This window comes from Salmo salar, chromosome 11, assembly GCF_965601325.2.
Source record: "Salmo salar chromosome 11, fSalSal1, whole genome shotgun sequence".
NCBI classification, from domain to species: Eukaryota; Metazoa; Chordata; class Actinopteri; order Salmoniformes; family Salmonidae; genus Salmo; species Salmo salar.
Genome location: NC_138301.1, coordinates 96,715,513 through 96,738,584, shown reverse-complemented (window position 1 = coordinate 96,738,584; position 23,072 = coordinate 96,715,513). Strand labels below are relative to the sequence as shown.

Below are 23,072 nucleotides of genomic sequence, written 5' to 3'. Positions count from 1 at the left end.
CCTGCCAGGCTAGTGTCTGCACAAACTCCATGGGGAGTAGAACAAATTGAAAAAGCTACATATCTGGAAACTTAAGGTGATGTCTGATCTGATAACATTTAGAAAATAGCAGGATACATAAAGAAGCATTGGTTATAATCCTGTTCTGTGACAGTGTTTATACTCCTCACATCATCACCACTGGCCTCCATGACGCATGGCACGTCCTCTTACCTCACTTCCTCTCACGCAATTGAATCAGAGATACTGTATTTAATGACAAGATGGTCTCTGCCCTAACAATGGGAGTCGTGAAGGCATATGGTCTGCTTATTAGTCTGCTTATCGCTGTATTCCCACATGGACAGATTTGGACGGGAGTGGACCCTCTTGTTTCACCTCGTCCTCTCTGGTTGAAGCCCTTACCTCTCTCCCTCTCATGCAAACCTATTACCCCACTTCCTGTAACTCAGGTGAAGACCTTCCCTCACATCCTCTCACACAGATTAGGCCCTTAGCCCATATACTTAATCTCAGGCAAAACCTTTATCTCATAGATAAACTACTATTCTCAGAAAATTCATAGAAGTTCTTACATCACATCTTTTGATGCAGTGGAGCACCTCTGGATGTGGATACCACTTCAGTCCCATTGTACACACTATATTCTGTAAGGAGACAAAAGGAAAAAAAGTCAGTAGGAGTTCAGACACTCAAAATATCTCTACCGTATATGGATGAAATGTCAATCTGTGAGCTGTGGAATAAAACATATTGATTAAAAAATAGAAATGATAGGGGGAGATGTAGTTGTAAGGATGGATATTATAGCCATTTTGGTCATTAGAACAAGTAGTAGTAGTACCAGTCATGATTTTGGGGTAAGAAAATGTCCTGCTTTCGATATCAGACTTTGGAGTGAAAGTATTTCATGTGGAATGGCATGTTGTTACCACATGCTGTTAATGCATCATTGTGTTGTCCCCAGAACCCACACAAACATAAACAAGGAATCATACGGCAAGACTACCAACTGGGCACAGACGTCTAGTTTTGATTTACATTTGGTTGAGTTGTCAACTACTGTAAATTCAAAGTGAAATCAACAAAAAAATGTCACCATTGCATTGGATTTATGTTAAAAGTTGGGTGAATAAAAATACGAAATGCCCTTATGTTGATGACTTTATGCAAATCTAATATCATCACGTTGATTTGCATGGGGGGGTTGAAATTATGTGCAAACACACGTTGATTCAACCAGTTTTTGCCCAGTGGGTAGGCTGCGCACACAGATTCCACCAGTCAACATCGAAAGGAACGCTGGCACAGAACTCCAAAAAATAAACCGCCTAACCCTGGAACTGATACTGTAAATCTCTCTTTATACAATATAAGGCAACATTGATATTGTCAAATATAAACTTGTCCTGAAGCTAGAGAGGAGGCTCTTTGAAGTCTGCCACCTCAGTGTCTTGTTTCAACAGATCCGGCTCGCAGTGACGTCTGATCACAACCACAAGCACATTTCACTCCTAGTTGATTCACTTGCACAAAGGTAGGTTGCAGCAAGTGCTTCTACAGGTCAAATAACTTGAAATACCTTACAACGAGATGCTTTTACCAAAGCGACTGAAGCTGATTTAGACCTATCCTGCTCAACCACGTCATGCCTCCACCTCATTCCAACGTTACCAGCTTACCAAAATCAAACAACTTTTGTCATAAATCTTTTTTTCCTCTCTCTCATCACAATACATGTGCCTATTTGGATAACACATATTGTGACAAATCCTGGTCTGTGAGGAAGGCAGGGTGCCAACACTCCAGTGGAATGACCATGTTTCTTGTTATGTTGTTACCTTAACTCACTCCACATTCAGGAAGAGCTAAGTTCATGGCATTTTCCATATGAATAAATGAATGAATGTTTTCAACGGTGGTGAAGGCTGCTTTTGATGGATTACCCCTCCACAGATCGCTGAATATATCTACTTGACATGATATAACTTGATCCTTATACTGTATAAAGGTGCTCTTTCATACCAGGGCCCCGAGAGATTGAGTACGAAACGTGTTCTCAAATATCTCCACAGTATGTGTGGAATCTGCTCTCTTGCTTTCATTGTCTGCTCTCACTTGGGATACATAAAATACACACATTTGTTCTAGGGGGCTTCTGAGGTGATTTGAATGTAATGTGTGTGTGTGTGTGTGTGTGTGTGTGTGTGTGTGTGTGTGTGTGTGTGTGTGTGTGTGTGTGCGTGCGTGCGTGCGTGCGTGCGTGCGTGCGTGCGTGCGTGCGTGCGTGCGTGCGTATCTGTGTGTCTCCGTGTATGTGTGTAATGTATGCGGGCTGAGAGAGTGTATAAAAGAATGTCTTCCGCAGGGTCTGTCTGTGTGAAATGAGAGAGCAGAGAGGGTTTTCAGGGGAACGTGATGTCCCAAGACGAAGGCAGTCCAGTACATGCAGTAAAACCTACCCGGTGCAGACTGGGACCAAAAGTGCCATCCACAGCAAAGGGACTGGCTGACCTCCGCCGGAGCATTTTTTTCCCAGCCCTGCCATGTCCCAATAACACACGAATTGACACGCTTTTTCACTGCTGCAAACTAAGGTATTTTTCATTTCAGTGCCGTCAGCAAATCAATGGCAGAAAAAAAGAGGAAGGGAGAGAGGGCAGAAAGAGAGGGATCGGCGGACAGAGAGAAAGAACAACAGAGCATTTGAGGACAGTTGGATACTGGGTAGCACCACGTTCCTTTCCCAGCACGCTTCTGTGAAGTGGGTGAGCTCACTTAAGTGGGGTGGGAGGTGGTCAAATAGACTCCCCCCAGGCAGGATGACCATAGTAAGATTGGCTAGACTTTGGTACATGTACTCTACATCTGAAAAGGGGGTTGCAGCTGGGAGGGGGGGCTAGAGAGATTTAGTTGTAAAACTTTTTGCTGCCACTTTCGACAAGAAGATGATGTCACCGAACAACCCGCTAGGCATGACCGGAAATCAAAATAATCCACAACTGTGGGCTCACTCCCCCCCCCCCCCCCCCCGTGCACGGGATCCTCGCCCAAGCACCTGCCCCACGTGCACTGATATCATACCAAAATAGATTCATGGTGAGGTCATGTCTCTCATAGATATTATTCACACAGAAATGACTGATTCTAAATGTAGCAGTGTAATTTCTGCTGATGCAAGGAAAGAGAGCTACAGAAAGTTAGAGAGAGGAGGAGTATGGTAGCCTAAGTGGGTCAAACCCCCAAACTAATGGGTCGGAAGGGTGATACATCACTATAAGTGATGAAGAGACTAAACCCCCTGGCTCAGCACATATGGAAATGCAAAGTGGATTTCAGCCTGTATTCTAAAGAAAATGGCTGCATTTTTAATAGTGAATCAAGAGTAGCTCCACGATAAAGATTTGAAGGTAAAATGACATGAGAATACTACCACGTAATCTAATCATGGGTTATTAGTGAATCATCAGTCATATTTGATGGTTCTCTACTTATGCAACTATATTTCCCATAATCAGTCTTCTATTGAGTTTTTGTGATATTGTAGGTGGTACGGATCACATGTGATTAGAGATAGGAGGTATATTACGCATCACTCATTTGAAAACCCTTATAGGCCAGGATTCAATCAATTGCAGATACCAGGGTGGATTTCCAGATAGGGCTTTCAGAAGTGTGTTCAGGTTGAGTTGACACTTTAATTTAGAAACTGGATGTCCCGTGGTGTGAGCCATCAGTTCTGAGGGCAAACCTGACTGAGTAGTCGTCCGCTGCACACAACCAGACTGACAAAGTTGAGATATTTTTATTCTAGAGGTGAGGGGGGTGTCCTGTTGTTGTCAGGTAGCCAAAGAGGTGGAACAGGTTGAATTGGAATTCACATGCATTGATTGACATGCAGCAGCAGTATACGCTGCTGAGCACACTGGAACAGCCTATTGATTTCACCTCATCCAACCCTCGTGTAGCCTCTCTATGCTCCATCAATTCTGTTTCCCTTTCCCCCTTTTGCCTCGTCTCCAGACTCACATTACATCAGCGTATAAATCATATCAATTACACAAATCAATTACAAACAGATCATTTTATTTCCTCCGCACCGCCACAAATGGCTGACTCAGTGCGACTTGTAATGAAAACAAAACACCACTAGAAAAACATAACGCTCTCAATCCCAACTCCCAAGGCCCTCATTGGCTAGTGTAGCCCCTGGCCCTATTTATGGTCCGCCTCCATCCAACTGTAGCTAAAAACCTTCAAAATAGCTTTTAACTGAAATTGAATAATTAAGTCCCATTGACTTAAATCAAGTAAAATGAAGCGAGGAAGCGGTGGAATTCACGGACAAATACATTTCGAGACAACAACATCATTATGGTTCTTATCGTAATGTATTTCATTACTCTTCATGTGAATTACGCGCACAGGGGGGACAACGCTTACACAACGCTTACAGTACGCTTCTGTAAACTGACCCCCCGCCCTTTTTTTGCAATCGTAGCTGCCAATTTAGGCAATCAGTGCAGACTCAATACAATAGCCCTGTCAGGTATATCTAAATCAAACCAGGCTATTAAGACTTGTAATGGAGTCGTTTCAAAAATTATAGTGATTACTGACGACACGGCGCTTTTGAACTTTTACGTCTTGGCCCTGTCGCTGGCTGCGGGTTCACATGAGTTCAGAGATGACTGGCTGGGATCTGACTGTGTTGTTCCAAGCCGCATTGGTTAATTGTGTTGGGATATGCCTGGTAATAGAAGGTTAACTGAATGTAAGTTGGGTATACTGTAGCGGGTGGTGGTGGTGGTATTGGACTACACCGAGCTCGGCAGTACAACACTTCATGTCCCAGAGTCCACTGCAACTTGTTTTCTTTGAGTGAACTCTCGCAGAGGGTTCCTCTTATATTGTTGTCCCATACTGTCTTTGTCTGTCTGTCTTTGTCTGTTCCTATCATTATGATGTGTTTTCTGTTGTCTAGCCACCCAAGATGATTTGGCCACAGAGAGACAGTAGGTGGGAATGGCTCGGTCCTCCTGTAATTCATAATATTACCAGGATATAGACACACAGTGTCAAATTCCTAATAGGAAGGATCATGAGCAGCAGTGCTTCGTGAAGTATGTCTGTGAGACTTGTGACAGACACACACACACACCTTGACTTTGGGTGGGTTTCTCCAGTGCTCCTTGCGCACGCTGTCTGCGGTCATGTTGCTAAGCAGGATCACCACATCGCTGTTATTGTCCCTGCACGTCAGCTCACACTCCTCACCTGTGTGTGTGTTACAAAACAAACCCAACGATATCATCAGTGTTTGCACAAACTGTTCACACATCAAATCAGGTTTTATTCTATTTAGAAAACAACAGTTCAATTAATATCCACTGGGTGATCTATTTGATAATAATAATAATAATAATAATAATAACAACAACTTGGTGGGTGGTTATTATAAACTCAGCAAAAAAAGAAACGGCCCCTTTTCAGGACCCTGTCTTTCAAAGAGAATTCGTAAAAATCCAAATAACTTCACAGATCTTCATTGTAAAGGGTTTAAACACTGTTTCCCATGCTTGTTCAGTGAACTATAAACAATTAATGATCATGCACCTGTGGAACGGTCGTTAAGAGACTGACAGATTACAGACGGTAGACAATTAAGGTCACAGTTTTGAAAACGTAGGACACTAAAGAGGCCTTTCTACTGACTCTGAAAAACACCAAAAGAAAGATGCCCAGCGTCCCTGCTCATCTGCGTAAATGTGCCTTAGGCATGCTGCAAGGAGGCATGAGAACTGCAGATGTGGCAAGGGCAATAAATTGCAATGTCCGTACTGTGAGACGCCAAAGACAGCGCTACAGGGAGACAGGACGGACAGCTGATCGTCCTCGCAGTGGCAGACCATGTGTAACAACACCTGCACAAGATCGGTACATCCGAACATCACACCTGCGGGACAGGTACAGGATGGCAACAACAACTGCCCGAGTTACACCAGGAACGCACAATCTCTCCATCATTGCTCAGGCTGAGACAGGCTGAACTGAAGGCTTGTTGGCCTGTTGTAAGGCAGGTCCTCACCAGACATCACCGGCAACAACGTCGCCTATGGGCACAAACCCACCGCCGCTGGACCAGACTGGACTGGAAAAAAGTGCTCTTCACTGACGAGTCATGGTTTTGTCTCGCCAGGGGTGATGGTTGGATTCGCGTTTATCGTTGAAGGAATGAGCGTCACACCGAGGCCTGTACTCTGGAGCGGGATCGATTTGGAGGTGGAGGGTCCGTCATGGTCTGGGGCGGTGTGTCACAGCATCATCGGACTGAGCTTGTTGTCATTGCAGGCAATCTCAACGCTGTGCATTACAGGGAAGACATCCTCCTCCCTCATGTGGTACCCTTCCTGCAGGCTCATCCTGACATGACCCTCCAGCATGACAATGCTACCAGCCATACTGCTTGTTCTGTGTGTGATTTCCTGCAAGACAGGATTGTCAGTGTTCTGCCATGGCCAGCGCAGAGCACGAATCTCAATCCCATTGAGCACTTCTGGGACCTGTTGGATCGGAGGATGAGGGCTAGGGCCATTCCCCCCAGAAATGTCTGGGAACTTGCAGGTACCTTGGTGGAAGAGTCGGGTAACATCTCACAGCAAGAACTGGCAAATATGGTGCAGTCCATGAGGAGGAGATGCACTGCAGTACCTAATGCAGCTGTTGTCCACACCAGATACTGACTGTTACTTTTGATTTTGACCCCCCCTTTTGTGCAGGGACACATTATTCAATTTCTGTTAGTCACATGTCTGTGGAACTTGTTCAGTTCATGTCTCAGTTGTTGAACCTTTTTATGTTCATACAAATATTTACACATGTTAAGTTTGCTGAAAATAAACACAGTTGACAGTGAGAGGACATTTCTTTTTTTGCTGAGTTTATTTGTCCTGTTTCACACACGTACAAGTGTGTATTATATGCATGTGTGAAATGGAAATGTGTTTTTTGCATATCCCTACTCCACCAGAGACACCCTTGAAAAGTGGGGTCATGGCCAGGGTCAGCCATTATCAAAGGTGACCCTGGAGCAATTAGTGTTAAGAGCCTTGCTCAAGGGCACATTGACAGTTTTTTCACCAGCTCAGGAATTTCGAACTAGTGACCTTTCGGTTACTGGCCCAACGCTCTAACCGCTAGGCTAACTGTCGTCCCATATTTTCTATGTCAAGGTCCCGAAATGTAACTTAACCTTAAGACCAGGAATTACTCTGGTCCCTAGTGATGCTCTATATTCTGACAAACATAGTGGATAATATATGGTTTCTACTATGTCACACACATAGTGCATATACAGACCTATTCCATGTCCCTTCTTGCAGCTGACTCGTATGCTGGGGTTAAGGTTTTGAGGTAGAGAGCACTGTCCCTTGCTCTGAGGACAGAGCTTGAAGGAACCAGTCCAGTTGCCGTCCTTCCTACAACGGATCACATTGGTGCTGGGCCCCTGCTTCGGACACACGCACACACAGACACGCACGCACGCACGCACACACACACACACACACACACACACACACACACACACACACACACACACACACACACACACACACACACACACACACACACACACACACACACACACACACACACACACACACACACACACACACACACACACACACACACACACACACACACCGAGGATATTGAGAACCACCTCCCATACTACCATGAAACATGATAATAATTGGAGTCTGTAGTCAAGGAGGATTAGAGAGGCTATAACATTGCTCTATCTGTCTGTGGCACAACTATTTTGAAAATCAATGTCATTCTAATAACTGGCTGTGCTACTTCAGTGGGACTGATGGAGGGGAGAGAGAGAGAGAGAGAGAGAAGAGGGGAGACAGTAGGCGAGAGGGGAAAGGGGGCTGAGAGAAAGAGAACGTGAGAGAGGGATAATCTCCTCTGTCTATGAATCATACTGTACATGCTAACACTGGAGACCCTATCACCCTCTGATCCTCTCATTACAATACAGCCACACACACCAGGACATGCTAATCTACACATCACTGCATCAAAGGCTACCACACAGAGAGATCCTCGGGTCAAGGGCAATGCATTGCAAGGAAGTCTGTGTGTTTTGTGTGAGTGTCATGTACACTGTGAATATGTGGGAAAGCATGTATGCGACAGAGTTTGTGAGAAAGTGCATGTGTAAAAATGTGCATATTTACTGTACCTGCTTCCAAATTTGTGCATTATCTTGAGCATTATATCTCCCCTTGTCTAACACATTATTCTCTCACACTTCACAAAGACAACAGATACAGGCGAACAGCTGACAGACAGACAAATGGACAGACAGACAGACTGACAGGCAGCAAGCTAGCCAACCAACTAGATAACAGATAGACAGACAGAGACACACGTAAACATAAACACACACAGATAGACAGTTCCACAGACAGACAGACAGACAGATAGACAGTTCCGCAGACATACAAAGCACACGGCCCCACAGACAGATAGACAGCCCCACAGACAGACAGACAGATAGACAGACAAACAGACAGACCCATAGCCAGACAGTGAGCCCAAAACACAGAAAGTCAAATAGACCCAAAGACAGACAGATAGACAGATAGACGGACAGATAAAAGGCCAGACCCATTGACAGAAAGCCCAACAAACACAGACAGACAGTTGAGCGGCGGAGTAGAGAGAGACAGACCTGCTTGCATGGAGCGGTGTGCAGCGGTCTCACCGTGTGGTTGGCTCTGGGGCAGTTGATCCAGCAGGTGCTGTCGAAGCGGAAGCCGTCGGTGCACTGGTACATGCCGTGGAAGATGGCGGGCGGAGGGTCACAGGTCACCGGTTCGCACGCCCCCTCCAGCCAGCTGCCGTCCTCCGTGCACTGACGCTTAAATGCTCGCCTGACGAACACAGACCAAGACCAAGACAAAACATGTTGGTTTGAGTTGAGTGGAACTGAATTGAGAGGACAAAGACTAGAGACATGCTCTATGTCGAAAGGGTGGGAAAGGCGAAGATCAAGAGTTGGACAGGATCATTTGGATCAATTCCATTTCAAACCCAGTCATTTGAACTGAACTTAAATGGTATTGACCCCAAATGTAAGCCATGTGGTTGCTCAGATACCTTTTGGGCTTGTTGGTGACGTGGTAGCCCGGCTTGCACTTGTACTTGCAGAGGGAGCCCACTTTGAGGCCTGTGTCGTTGCAGCGCTTGGTCTGCAGCATGGCGTTGGGCACATGGGGCGAAGCCGGACAGCGCAGCTCACACAGCGCCTCGGGGAACGACCACAGACCATCCTCCAGACACGTCAGAGTGTTGTTAGAACCTGGGGGGAAGACAAATAGTTGAACACAGGGAACAATATACAGTATAAGAGATGTAAAAAAAAAAGAGCTGGTTAGCCATGAGACAGTGTGTGTGTTGAGAAAGTGTGTGTGTGTTGAGACAGTGTGTGTGTTGAGAAAGTGTGTGTGTGTTGAGACAGTGTATGTGTTGAGAAAGTGTGTGTGTTGAGACAGTGTGTGTGTGTGTTGAGACAGTGTGTGTGTGTGTGTTAAGACAGTGTGTGTGTGTGTTGAGACAGTGTGTGTGTGTGTGTGTGTGTGTGTGTGTGTGTGTGTGTGTGTGTGTGTGTGTGTGTGTGTGTGTGTGGTGTGTGTGTGTGTGTGTGTGTGTGTGTGTGTGTGTGTGTGTGTTGAGACAGTGTGTGTATTGAGAAAGTGTGTGTGTGTTGAGACAGTGTGTGTGTGTTGACCCTGTGTGTGTATGTTGCGACAGTGTGTGTGTGTGAGACAGAGTGTGTGTGTTGAGACAGTGTGTGTGTGTGTGTGTGTGTGTGTGTGTGTGTGTGTGTGTGTGTGTGTGTGTGTGTGTGTGTGTGTGTGTGTGAGTGAGACAGTGTGTGTGTGTGAGACAGTGTGTGTGTGTGAGACAGTGTGTGTGTGTGAGACAGTGTGTGTGAGTGAGACAGTGTGTGTGTGTGAGACAGTGTGTGTGTGTGAGACAGTGTGTGTGTGTGAGACAGTGTATCTCACCTACGAGCTGGGCAGGCTCCCTGCACTGGAAGGTACTCCTCTTGCCGTAAGTAGTTCCCTCAGGGAAGTTAAAGTGGGCTGGGTGGACGTGGTACTTGTCTGGTAGGCCACAGTCTACTGGCTCACACGACACCTGCTTATTCCACTTTCCATCTGCACAGGTGATGGTCACTGTTGAGTCCGACTGGAGTGAGGGGAGACGTTAGAAAAAAAATGAAAATTGGGACAACACACATGGATGCAAGCAGCACACACACACGCAGAAACACATGCAAACACACACAGACACATACACACCCCCACCCAGTATGGTACATACCGCACACTCACACAGAGAGAGCGACGACACACAAATTTGTCCGTCAATTTAGCGCTTGCTCAACAAGCCGTTGTAACAGGACAGAGCCAAGCAGTTCTTAAATGTCACGCACATAACTGACTGGGCTTTGTCAGCGGCTCAGGTAACTGCTGATGAAAAACCATTTCAGGTCATGATATCCATCAACGGTCGTATCATCCTAATGCAAAACACATTTAGAATGAGGGAGGGTGACACTTTTCACCAGAACTAGTACACTGGGGATTATCCCGGACACATTTTCTTCCAACTCCACATAGGGAGGATGTATTCACGGTTTGTTTTGATCCCATCACAGCATTGTGTGGTCAGAAAACCAGCTGGGAGGAATGTTGGCACCTTTCGCTTCAGCGAACAGTGATATTCAAAAGAGCCGCTGGACAGACTGCATCTGGACATATATAGGTACACACATGGAGACGCACCAGCGCAAGCGCGCAGACACATGCAGACACACGCAGACACAGTAGGTACCATACCGTTCCTCTCAAAGCCATTCCATCTTTGATGACCAAAAGGTCATGTTGTATCTCAAGAGACGAAAGTGAAAAGGGAATATCAGGGTCGTCTGTGTGTCAAATGTGTTTGTGATGCTGTCTTTTCCAGTAAAAATGTTAAACAGAAAGAAGAAATGGTTTTTCCAACCTGGTATTTAGGTAAATAAAACCGTGTCCAGATTTCAGACTGGTCCAGATTACATATACAGTGCCTTCGGAAAGTATTCAGACCCCTTGACTTTTTCCACATTTTGTTACGTTATAGCTATATTCTAAAATTCATTAAATCGTTTTTTCCCTCATAAATCTACACACAATACCCCATAATGACAAAGCAAAAACTGTTTTTTATAAATGTTTGTTAATTTATAAAAAAACAACAACTGAAATCAGTGGAGGCTCCTCAGAGGAGGAAGGGGAGGACCATCCTCCTCAGTGAAATTTCATAAAAATAAAAATAGTGAAACATTAAAAAGGTTATCCTTTATTGATAAAACTATACTAAATATATTCATATGTCACCAAATATTTGATTAAAATACACTGTTTTGCAATGGTCTACAGTAGCCTCAACAGCACTCTCTGGGGTAGCACCATCAAGTGAAGTTAGGAGGCTGCAGATTATACAAAACAAAGCAGCAAGGATTGTTTTAAGGTGGAGATATGGTTCTTCTGTTGCAGTCATGCGCAATATTCTTGGGTGGTCATCAATCGACAAGATAATTGAAAAAACATGCTGTCACGTCCTGGCCAGTATAAGGGTTAATTGTTATTGTAGTTTGGTCAGGACGTGGCAGAGGGTATTTGTTTTATGTGGTTCGGGGTGGTGTTTTGGTAAAAGGGTGTTTGATTTAGTATTTCCGGGTTTTTGGGTTATGATCTTTGTTTACGTATTTCTATGTTTATCTAGTTAGTTGTATGTCTATGTTTGGTTAATTGGGGTGGACTTCCAATTGAAGGCAGCTGTGTGGTGTTGCCTTTGATTGGAAGTCCTATATTAGTTGGGTGTGTTTGTTTGTTTAATTGTGGGAGATTGTTCTGTGTTTAGCCTTGTGCCTTGTCAGACTGTCTGTATATCGTTCGCTCACTTGTTTTGTTATTTTGGTGTTCATTTTGGGAAATTAATAAACGTCAAGATGAGCTTACACATACCTGCTGCGTTTTGGTCCTCCATTACCGACGACAACCGTGACACATGCTTATTTTATTTCATAATATACATCATTTAAAACGGCCAAGTTCTATTCACAACGGTATTCAGTTGGTAAGAGACAGACATTCCGTAAATACTATTAATAGATTGTCCACCATCTATGCGTTATCCAGACAGAAAAGAGAATTAGGCAAAAGAACATTTCGATTTAGAGCAATAAAGAAATTGAATAAATTAACTGAGCAAACCAGAAACCTTTCAATATATTAATTTAAACATTATTTTAAAACCATTTAAATATAATACATAGAAATGTTGTTGGACTATAGTAGATGAAGAATCAATATTTTTTATATAGTATTTATTGGGTCATTATGTTAGTATATTATGTATGTTTGTAATAGTGTGTTATATGTGAAAATGTGTTCCTATTATAAATTGTATTTTAATGTTTAAGGACTCTTGAAAGATTAGTCCAAATGGGGACTAAAAGAGATCCATATCAAATCAAATCAAACCATGGTGTAGCCGGAGGACAGCTAGCTTCCGTCCTCCTCTGGCTACATTGACTTCAATACAAAACCTAGGAAGCTCGTTGTCCTCACCCCCTTCCATAGACATATATGGTAATTATGACCACTTCCTGAGGACGCCCTGCAACCAATCAAAGCTTTTGCACTATGAACTGACATGTTTTCTATCCAATCATAGAATTAGGATCAGAGAACAAACCTAGTGAGTTGTTTTGGGATTGTGCCACAGAGCATTATGGGGGTTTTATGTGTTGAGAGGCTTGATGACATTGTTGGATAGAGATTATAAGTTTAGAGGGAGAGTTGAGCATTTTTTTTTAATTATTCAATTCAAATTATTTTTTTCAAATTACAGGAGATGGAGGAGGTATATTATAAATAGTTTTCTTGGTTTTAGAACTTTATTTGTATGTTCATTTAGTGCAATTTATTTAAATTTGCTTTGCTAACTTCAGTAGCTAGCTAGCTACCAGCACGAGTATGCAGTTTTCTCCGCCAGAATGGTAGAATGGCCAACGCTGCCAAAAATGTTGTGGACTTTTTGTTGAAGAACCCCTTTCATTCTCTGGGGTACACAGAAAAGGTGCGAATTAAAAGCGAGGGTCGACCTCTGCCTGAGATCAGTTTCATGAAGACGGATGAAAAGGTGAGGGCGTTCAATACTAACTTGAATCAAAAGTATAGCTTGTTTGCGTGAAGCCACGTCTCATCAACTGGCACATTGAATATTTCCCCTCCAAGCACTGTGAGTAACCCTAGCAATTTTCTCTCATTACTGTATGTAGAGTCAATCACATACACAAAAACATTCACATTATTACACATCAATGACTTGTGATCCCTTCCTGTGATCCCTTCCCAACACTGTGTAAGTGGCCCTCTCATTCCTATTCCCCATAATATTGTACTTTAAATGTCTTTATTAAATGCTTTAGGTTAAAATAAATCGTTTTTGACGATTTTTTGAAATACACTTTTTCGTCTCTGTGCGTTCCGCGCCTATACCGTGGGTCTCCCATTCTCCTAAATTGTTCAAGTCACCAGCCTCCACTGACTGAAATACCACACTTTTCAGACCCTTTACTCAGTACTTTGTTGAAGCACCAGCGATTACAGCCTTGAGTCTTCGTGGGTATGATGCTACAAGCTTGGCACACCTGTATTTGGGGAGTTTCTCCCATTCTTCTCTGTAGATCCCCTCAAGCTCTGTCAGCATCGATGGGGTGCATTGCTGCACAGCTATTTTCAGAGATGTTCGATCGGGTTCAAGTCTGGGCTCTGGCTGGGCAACTCAAGGACATTCAGAGACTTGTCCCAAAGCCACTCCTGTGTTGTCTTGGCTGTGTGCTTAGGTTTGTTGTCCTGTTGGAAGGTGAACCTTCGCCCCAGTCTGAGGTCCTAAACGCTCTGGAGCAGGTTTTCATCTAGGATCTCTCTGTACTTTGCTCCGTTCATCTTTGCCTCGATCCTGACAAGTCTCCCAGTCCCTGCCACTGAAAAACATCTCCTCAGCATGATGCTACCACCACCATGCTTCACAGTAGGGATGGTGCAAGGTTTCCTCCAGATGTGACGCTTGGCATTCAGGCCAAAGAGTTCAATCTTGGTTTCATCAGACCAGAGAATCTTGTTTCTTATGGTCTGAGAGTCTTTAGGTACCTTTTTGGCAAACTCATAACAGGCTATCATGTGCCTTTTACTGAGAAGTTGCTTCCGTCTGGCCACTCTACCATAAAGGCCTAATTGGTGGAGTGCTGCAGAGATGGTTGTCCTTCTGGAAGGTTCTCCCATCTCCACAGAGGAACTCCAGAACTCAGTCAGAGTGACCATCGGGTTCTTGGACACCTCCCTGACCAAGGCCCTTCTCCCCTGTCTGCTCAGTTTTCCCGTCGGCCAGCTCTAGGAAGAGTCTTGGTGGTTCCAAACTTCTTCCATTTAAGAATGATGGAGGCCACTGTGTTCTTGGGGACCTTCAATGCTGTAGAAAATGTTTTGGTACCCTTCCCCAGATCTGTGTCTCAACACAATCCTGTCTCAGAGCTGTACAGACAATTCCTTCAACCTCATGGCTTGGTTTTTGTTCTGACATGCACTGTCAACTGTGTGACCTTATATAGACAGGTGTGTGCCTTTCCAAATCATGTCCAATAAATTGAATTTACCTCAGGTGGAGTCCAGTCAAGTTGTAGAAACATCACAAGGATGATCAATGAAAACAGGATGCACCTGAGCTCAATTTCGAGTCTCATAGCAAAGGGTCTGAATACTGTAAAGATATTTCTGTTTTTGTTTTTAATACATTGCCAAAAATATAAAAAATAAACAGTTTTTGCTTTGTCGTTATGGGGTATTGTGTAAAGATTGCTGAGGAAATTGTTTTATTTAATCCATTTTAGAATAAGGCTGTAATGTAACAAATGTAGAAAAAGTCAAGGGGTCTGAATATTTTCCGAAGGCACTGTATACATGGTTATTTTTAGTGTGACCAAGGTTTAAAGCTCACAAGCTGGGCTGTGTTAAAGTTATGGATCTGTTGTTTCATATTTTTCCCCTCGCATATGTTTCCATCTTACATCTTGATTCTATTATATGATACACCAAGAAAGTATCATGTTTCGTTGATATAAATCAGTTATTTTCACATTTGTAAAAATAACATATGCATCACATATGACAGAGTGCAGAACAAGTTGGAATTCGAATAATCAATCAATGAATATTGGAACATTCTGACAAAAGCCTCTACACAATAATACTATGACTAATGGCTGGTGTTGGCACATCCAAGTGTGTTTCTGTATGTGTCTGTGTGTGTGCTCTCAAGTGTGTGTGTGTGTGTTTACGACAGTGTATGCTCAAGTGTGTATACAGTTTGTGTGTTTGGAGTTTCCTTCTTTAAAATCTTTACAGCTGCCTCTCTCTCCTCCAGAGTTGGTTTAACAACCCCTGGCTACTAGGCCTAATTCAAGCCAGACAGACAGACACACAGTCCCATCCCCTTTCTTCTCACCCTACCTCACCTTACCCAGGCTGACCCTACATATAGTATAACACTATCTACCAAGAATGCAGTTAGGCTCATACAGAACTAGCCGTACTGCTGGCATCTCTGACAGGACTATTGTAGCCACTCCAAGCAGTAACTGGAGTTTCCCTCCAAAACATCCCAGTAGTATCAGACATACTATTGTATACCACCTGGAAGAAATGGGCTCTTTCAAGTACAGAGTTGAAAGTGTGGTCGTTTTTCTTGTTCCTCTTGCCGTCAGGCCAGGAGTTTTTTCCTTGACCATGTGACCTGGACAGGAAACACTCCTGGCCATAATTCTAACACACACACACACACACACACACACACACACACACACACACACACACACACAACACACACACTTTTATCGTGTTCATTTCATCAGCTGTTGTACAATATGATATAAAGCAATGGGCCTTTAAGGGACTTTCCACTTAACTCCTCACCCCAATAACTTCTCTGCCGATCAGCCTTTTATTTCGATTATGCATTTTACTAGAGTTTTCTTTTTTTCTTCTTTACCCTCTAATTCACCATGTTTTCCTTCATCTTTGTGTAAATCCCCAATCATTTGTTTATCTCTCTTAAAAATCTTATGTTTTTTTGGATGGTTTTGGTTTATCAACATTGAAAGTGGGAGGTGCCTACAAGCCTACCTGGGTTTACATGGATATTTATTCATTTAGCAGATGCTCTTATCCAGAGCAACATGCAGTAGCGCATGAATACAATTTCATACTTTTCTTTTTGTACTGGTCCCCGTGGGAATTGAACCGACAACCCTGGCATTTTAAGCACCATGTTCTACCAACTGAGCCACACGGGGCCTTAACTCTCCTGTTATTTTTGTTTACATTTTAAACATTCATCATATTGTTTTGTATTTTCTTGTGTGCAAATAAATAAATACAAATAAATAAAGATGAATACAAATAATACTGTAACGGATTACATTTAGAAAGTAACCTACCCAACCCTGCACACACACAACCCCCCCACCCCCTCTCCACACACAGGTTATCTGCGGAGACATCTGGGACACAAACGGATTGCATTATAAAAACACAAATAGGCGTGGGGGGAACATATTGTTTTGGAGATAGCATCATCTGAGAGGCGGAGTTCCCGTAACCACTTTGACACCGGTGAAGCAAGAATGTAATCGGCTAATGAAAGGAGATAGGATTGTGCTTCACACTGCACTTTTTAACCTCTAGAGCACAGGGACCAGGGAGAGGAGGAGAAGACAGGGGGGATGAAAAGAAGGAAGAAAAATGAGAGGATGTCGTTGTATTGTCCCCAAGTTACGACAAGGGAAGGGGCATCTGAGGTGAGTTGAAGTTGTCTTTTGCTCTTTCTTTCTTTCTTTTTCCCCCTCCCTCCCTCCCTCCCTCCCTCCCTCCCTCCCTCCCTCCCTCCCTCCCTCCACAGTCCTGAATAATTGCTCCTGCTGCAAGAGCCTTCAAATAGAGATTTCTCATGTAGTTTACACACCCTCTCTCCTCCCTCTTTCTCTCTCAAGTAGATCCTTCAATCCTTCATCCCTAAGCGAGTTACCATTGACACATTAATCAACATCATGCCCTGTCAATTAAACGTAATGCCGTTAAGTCTGATGGTCAGATGGTAATGAAGCGAATTTCTCACAGCTGGTAGTAACATATTTCATCGTGTAATAGACCTGAACAGCTTGCATCCCAAATGGGCCACACTAATTGTTTGTTTACATACACCAAAATGCTTTTCAACTGAAGTGACCCGTACCATTCGTGTGTTGGTGCATACGTATATGGGCGTAGTGCTGACATGCTCGTGAATAGAGAACCGGCATACATGAAACACACAAACACCTAGCCATATGGACATGATGCTCCTGAGTTGTGTATGTAGAGTATAAGTCTGACTATGCATACACAAAGAACAAGTGTGTGTGTGTGTGTGTGTGTGTGTGTGTGTGTGTGTGTGTGTGTGTGTGTGTGTGTGTGTGTGTGTGTGTGTGTGTGTGTGTGTGTGTGTGTGTGTGTGTGTGTGCGCGTGTGAATGTGCTTATATATGTGTGTGTGTGTGTGTGTGTGTGTGTGTGTGTGTGTGTGTGTGTGTTTGTAGGTGTGTGTGTGTGTGTGTGTGTGTGTGTGTGTACAGTATGCTCCCTCTGCCCCCTGCTCCAGTCAGATCCCCCACATAACCACTTCCACATGTTCATCCTCACCAACATAAAACCAGTTGAGGTGGTGCTCCATTATGTTAATAGCCAGAGCAAACAGGAGGGAGGGCCCCGGTACTGACGCTGGAATCCAGACCCAAAACAAAACATCATTCATTCACTCCTTCTATATGGGTCACTCCACCTCACTAATTTAATTTCTCTCTCTCTCTCTTTCTCTTTCCCTGTCTTGTGTTCTCTCACTCTTTCTTGTGTTCTCTCTACCTCTTTCTCTCTCTCACATATAAACAATCCCGCTCTCTTTCTCTCCCTCTCTGCCTTTCTCTCTCCCTCTGCCCCCCTTGTCTCTTCCTCTCTCTCTCCTCGGCTCGCTCTTTGTCTCTCTCTCTGTGTGTGTGTGTGTTTTAGGGAGCATTAATTGATTAGCTTGCAGGTCTGTTAACAGAGCCTGGGAGGGGGATAAAGCTCTGGTGCTGTTGTCTTTACGAGCCCTCTGTGGGAGTGAACGGGTTTACTGCATGGCTGTGAACTAACATCTTTGTTTGTTTAGGGTGGTTTGTGCTTGCCTGCTTCTGTTTTCAGTGTTTGTGTGTCAATGTCTGTGCTCCCCATCTGTTGAGTGTCTGGTGTGTGGGGGTTGATGCTGAGACATCTTGGTAACCTGAAAGCTCTTGCTCCAGTAGCGTGAGAGATGCTCACACATACGTGTCTTACAGGGATTTCATTTGGTCCTCTGCACAGTGTCGTAATGCAAAGTACGGATTTTAGTACACATTCAGATTTGTTGCATTGTATTTCATCTCAGCAAACACCACAAACATTCCCATTAACATACAGACACATACAACACTCTGTGAGGATGACTTCACTGTGTGAGTGGGGAGGGAGGGAGGAGCTGTGGGAGGGAGGGCAAGAAGGGGAGGAGGGAGGAAAGAAGGGAGGGGGGGAGGAAAGAAGGGAGGGGGGCGCAGTGAGCAGAGAGTACCTGGTGATGTCATCGTCCCAGTGAAGCAGAAATACATAGCTATTGTTGCAGGTGATGGTGCAGCGCAGAAAGACTAAACATAGATATTGTGTGTGTGTGTGTGTGTGTGTGTGTGTGTGTGTGTGTGTGTGTGTGTGTGTGTGTGTGTGTGTGTGTGTGTGTGTGTGTGTGTGTGTGTGTGTGTGTGTGTGTGTGTGTGTGTGTGTGTGTGTGTGTTGCTTACACGTGAACGTGCACGTGTGTTTGTCTATCTGTGTGTGTCAGTGTGCATGTGTGTGAGCGTATGTGTATCTGTACATGCTTGTGTGTGAACATATATATATGTATGTATGTATGTATGTATGTATGTATGTATGTATGTATGTATGTATGTATGTATGTATGTATGTATGTATGTGTGTGTGTATGTATGTATGTATGTGTGTGTGTGTGTGTGTGTGTGTGTGTGTGTGTGTGTGTGTGTGTGTGTGTGTGTGTGTGTGTGTGAGAGAAAATGTCTGCTCTGAGGTGCATTTGCATCTGTGTCTCATTTTGTGTGCGTGTTACTGACCATGTGGGTCCATGTGTCTGCCTGTGTGCATACCTGGGTCTTGATGATGTCATCGTCTCTGTGGACCTGCAGGACGTAGCCAGAGTTGCAGGTGATGGTGCAGCGAGCTCCGTTGAAGAAGCCCAGACTGCTGCACTTGAGCTCTGCATTGCGGATTAGCGGATCCTGGCAGTCGATGGCCTCACACGAGTAATGGACACAGCTAGAGGGACACACACACGCACAACAGGAGAGAATTGGTACCCGTATAATAATGCACATAGTAGCTACATATATACTGCATGTAAGAGGGTATATAGGACACAACTGGAGGAGGGAAGAAAATACAAATAAGAAAAACTTATCATATAAGAAAAAATCAGCATCACAGTGTGGCTGCAAACACAGCCAGACACAGCCCACTTAAATTCACATGCACAGTGGATGGACGATCCATACAGTACAACACAAAGTACACACACACAAAGTACACACACACAAAGTACACACACACACACACACACACACACACACACACACACACACACACACACACACACACACACACACACACACACACACACACACACACACACACACACACACACACACACACACACACACACACACACACACCGTGCCACACTTCATTCACCTGGCTGCCCTAGAAGTGGTACCATGACAGTGTCCCGAATGGCACCCTATTCCCTACACAGTATGGTGCACTACTTTTGATCAGGCCCATATAGGGTACCCATAGGACTCTAGTCCAAGGTAGTGCTCTATAAAGAGAGAACAGGGCACCATTTGGTACGCTGCCATGAGGCAATGCCCCACAGAACATCCTCCCAGATCTCATCCAGTACAGCCGTCCAGACATACAGACTAGTAAGAATAATAAAACAAAGAGACTCTTAAAACAAAACAATGACACATTTAGGGTTTTAGTCGTAGCAGGCCTTGACTTAGGCGATGGGCTCCCACAGCAGACAGGCCAGAGAGTTGAGGCAGTTCAGAAACCATATGCTAGTGGAGGGAATGCTGATGGTACAGGGACGGAGAAGCGTCAGTCGAATAGACAGGCACGAGTTCTTCATCAGGCACCTTCGCCGTGTCCACCTCCTCCATAGGTAGGCTGGATCATCAACTCCCGAAGGTGTAGCACCAACCTGGATGATGCTTCGGTGGCTGTCGGCTCCACATCGGTACTAGTCCGGTACAGTCCTCATATGAGCATCAACCTCCACATCTGTCTTCATTATAGCATGGAGAACACAGAGCTAGATATAGAATGTATCCCCTCTTTCCATGAAGATACGCTGTGTTAAAAAAGATGGAAGCTACCAGAACCAGCAACTCAATGGGGGTAAATGTCTTGAATCAGCAGTATAGGGCTGCTGCTTTGGAGGTAAGATTCTCTGGGGCTAGCTGCTCAGTTCAGGCTGGGCTGAGGTTAGGTGGAGTAGCTACAAGTTAGCAACAAGGTAATGCTTAGTGTGAACCCACCATGCTGTATAAAGGCTAGATAGATAGATACCATGTAGCTGTGTATCAGCAATCTCACTGGAGCAGTGTTTAAAAGCCCACAAGACACAAACACACATTGAAAATAGACGGGATAAAATAAAACAAATTGGAATGAATTAATCAAGAGTGTTCACACATGGTCAGAGTGAATGTCTGTGTGCTTGCATGTGCATGCTTTTGAGTCTGTGTGTCCAGATTTGTGTGTTTGTCTCCGTGTCTGCACACACACGTGTGTGGGAGTGTGGTTGATGAATTAAGAGAAACAGGATATTAGAAGCAGACTACAATGGCAGAGTCTGGCCAAGCACTACGTTGGTAGCAGTCAGCTGACGTTTTTTCATGCTCAAGGAATGCGGGGACGCCCGAGGCTGTCTTTTACAACAGTCGGCCTACTGTAGGCTTCCCCTATGAAGCTCGAAGAGGGAAGCTGAGTACCAAGTGGCCCCCTATTCCCTATGTAGTGCTCTACTTTTGACCAGCAGTGCGCTATACAGGGAAAAGGGTGCCATTTGGGACACAAGCGAAAGAGGGCATTCGGGAAAAAAAGCGTTGCTGAGGAAGTTTGTTCAACTCTGCTGTGATGCATGACCGGAACATCTCTTTTATTCTCCCTCTCTTTTTTGTCTTCCTTTCTTTCTGTTACCTTTTCCTGAGCTCTCCATCTTTCTCTCCATCATATATCCTCTAATTGGTACCTCTATTGTTCTCTATCTCCCTCTCACAAACCGTATCCCTTTTTGTTTCTTCTTCCATTCTCCCTCTCTCTTCCCCCCCTCTCTCCCTCCCTCCCTCTCATCCCACCTCAACAACAAACTCGGAACCTCTAAGCGTATAGAGAGAACTCAGAGCAAACGTAAACCGACACTCACTACAAATCCAAACTCCCCGCTTGAGCTACAGTGTTTACATTTCAGGATCCTTAGCTGAGAAGGTGGAAAGAAACAGGCTTAACACTGAGTTGTCTTCAATCCACTTTACATTACATGAACCACAAGGCAAAATGTATTTCCAGTTCTAAGTATGGTTTCAGCTATGTCTCTCAGATTTTTGGGGGGGATAAATTACAATGGCATATACATTAAAATGGAAAAACCATTGAAAAATCAACAACAGTCTGAAGGCTACCACAAAGTCACTATCTCCCTTCCAGCATCTCATCACTTAAAATCTGAATCTTCACTGGAGACAAGGACAAATGGGGAAAAAGACTCCACACTCACACTCAAACAATCTGCCAGTACCCCTCAAATCCTCTCGTTTAAAAGAAGGGATGAAGAAGGGAAGGAATAGAGAGAAGGAAAGAGCGTGGAACATAAGACTGAGTCACGTTAATAGCTCCTGTTGTTAACAACTTAGGGAATAAGGGACTTGGTGTTTTGTAGCGGTAGAATTATTACGGGAAATCGGCTGTTTGGTTGGAGAGAGGGAGGAGGAAAAGGAGGAGGAGAGCAAAGAGAAGGGAAGAAGTATAGGTAGTAGGAGAAGAGGGGAGAAGAGAACATGGTGGAGAAGAGCTGAAAGCGGAGGAGAGGGAGAGGGCAGGGAGCGAAGGGAGATGGAAGAAGAGGGAGGAAGGGAAAAGGAGGGAGAATGAGGAGAAAGAGAGGTTGGAGGAGAAATGAAGGTCAGACAGTATGAGGAGAAAGAGAGGGTGGAGGAGAAATGAAGGTCAGAGAGTATGAGGAGAAAGAGAGGGTGGAGGAGAAATGAAGGTCAGAGAGTATGAGGAGAAAGAGAGGGTGGAGGAGAAATGAAGGTCAGAGAGTATGAGGAGAAAGAGGAGGAGCGCTCTAGCTTAAGACTCCCTGGACTAAATCCCTTCTAGAGACTCAGGGGCCTTGGGGGGAGCAGTAGAAGCAGGGAGCCGCCAAATAGATCATATTCACACAGTCAAAACCACCTTGGATATGGCTCCCGCTGAGCACAACAAACCCCAAATATGCCAATACAAGGAGCCATAATACTAGGCAATTACTAATTACTAATGAATGAACTGATCCTCTGGGTCGGCATGGAAACTCACACCACCCGCCTCCCACCAGAGCTCTGCTGCTGGAACAGTCGAAAACAGGATACGTCCCAAATGGCACCCTATTTCCTATATAGTGCACCACTTTTGACCAGGACCCATAGTGCACTGTGTACGGAATAGGGTGCCATTTGGGATAAAAACCAGTTGTAGCGCAAACGGTCCAACAGGAGGGCATGAAATG

At 44.5% G+C, this 23,072-nt stretch overlaps 1 protein-coding gene across 3 annotated transcripts in view; it reads right to left on the bottom strand.

Annotated features, from left to right (window-relative positions):
* Positions 1-23,072, bottom strand: part of LOC106563270 (pappalysin-1) — a 126,945-nt gene that overhangs the window by 18,751 nt on the left and 85,122 nt on the right. Inside the window, exons 14-20 of one of the 3 annotated variants that reach the window (XM_014128709.3) lie at positions 19,387-19,555; positions 10,083-10,266; positions 9,172-9,373; positions 8,744-8,945; positions 7,360-7,510; positions 5,162-5,277; positions 576-647 (exon numbers count right to left, since the gene is read on the bottom strand). In XM_014128709.3, coding sequence (XP_013984184.2) covers positions 576-647; positions 5,162-5,277; positions 7,360-7,510; positions 8,744-8,945; positions 9,172-9,373; positions 10,083-10,266; positions 19,387-19,555 — 1,096 coding nt within the window. The remainder of the gene's footprint in view (positions 1-575; positions 648-5,161; positions 5,278-7,359; positions 7,511-8,743; positions 8,946-9,171; positions 9,374-10,082; positions 10,267-19,386; positions 19,556-23,072) is intronic. The other 2 variants (XM_014128710.3, XM_014128712.3) reach the window with 2 other exon arrangements.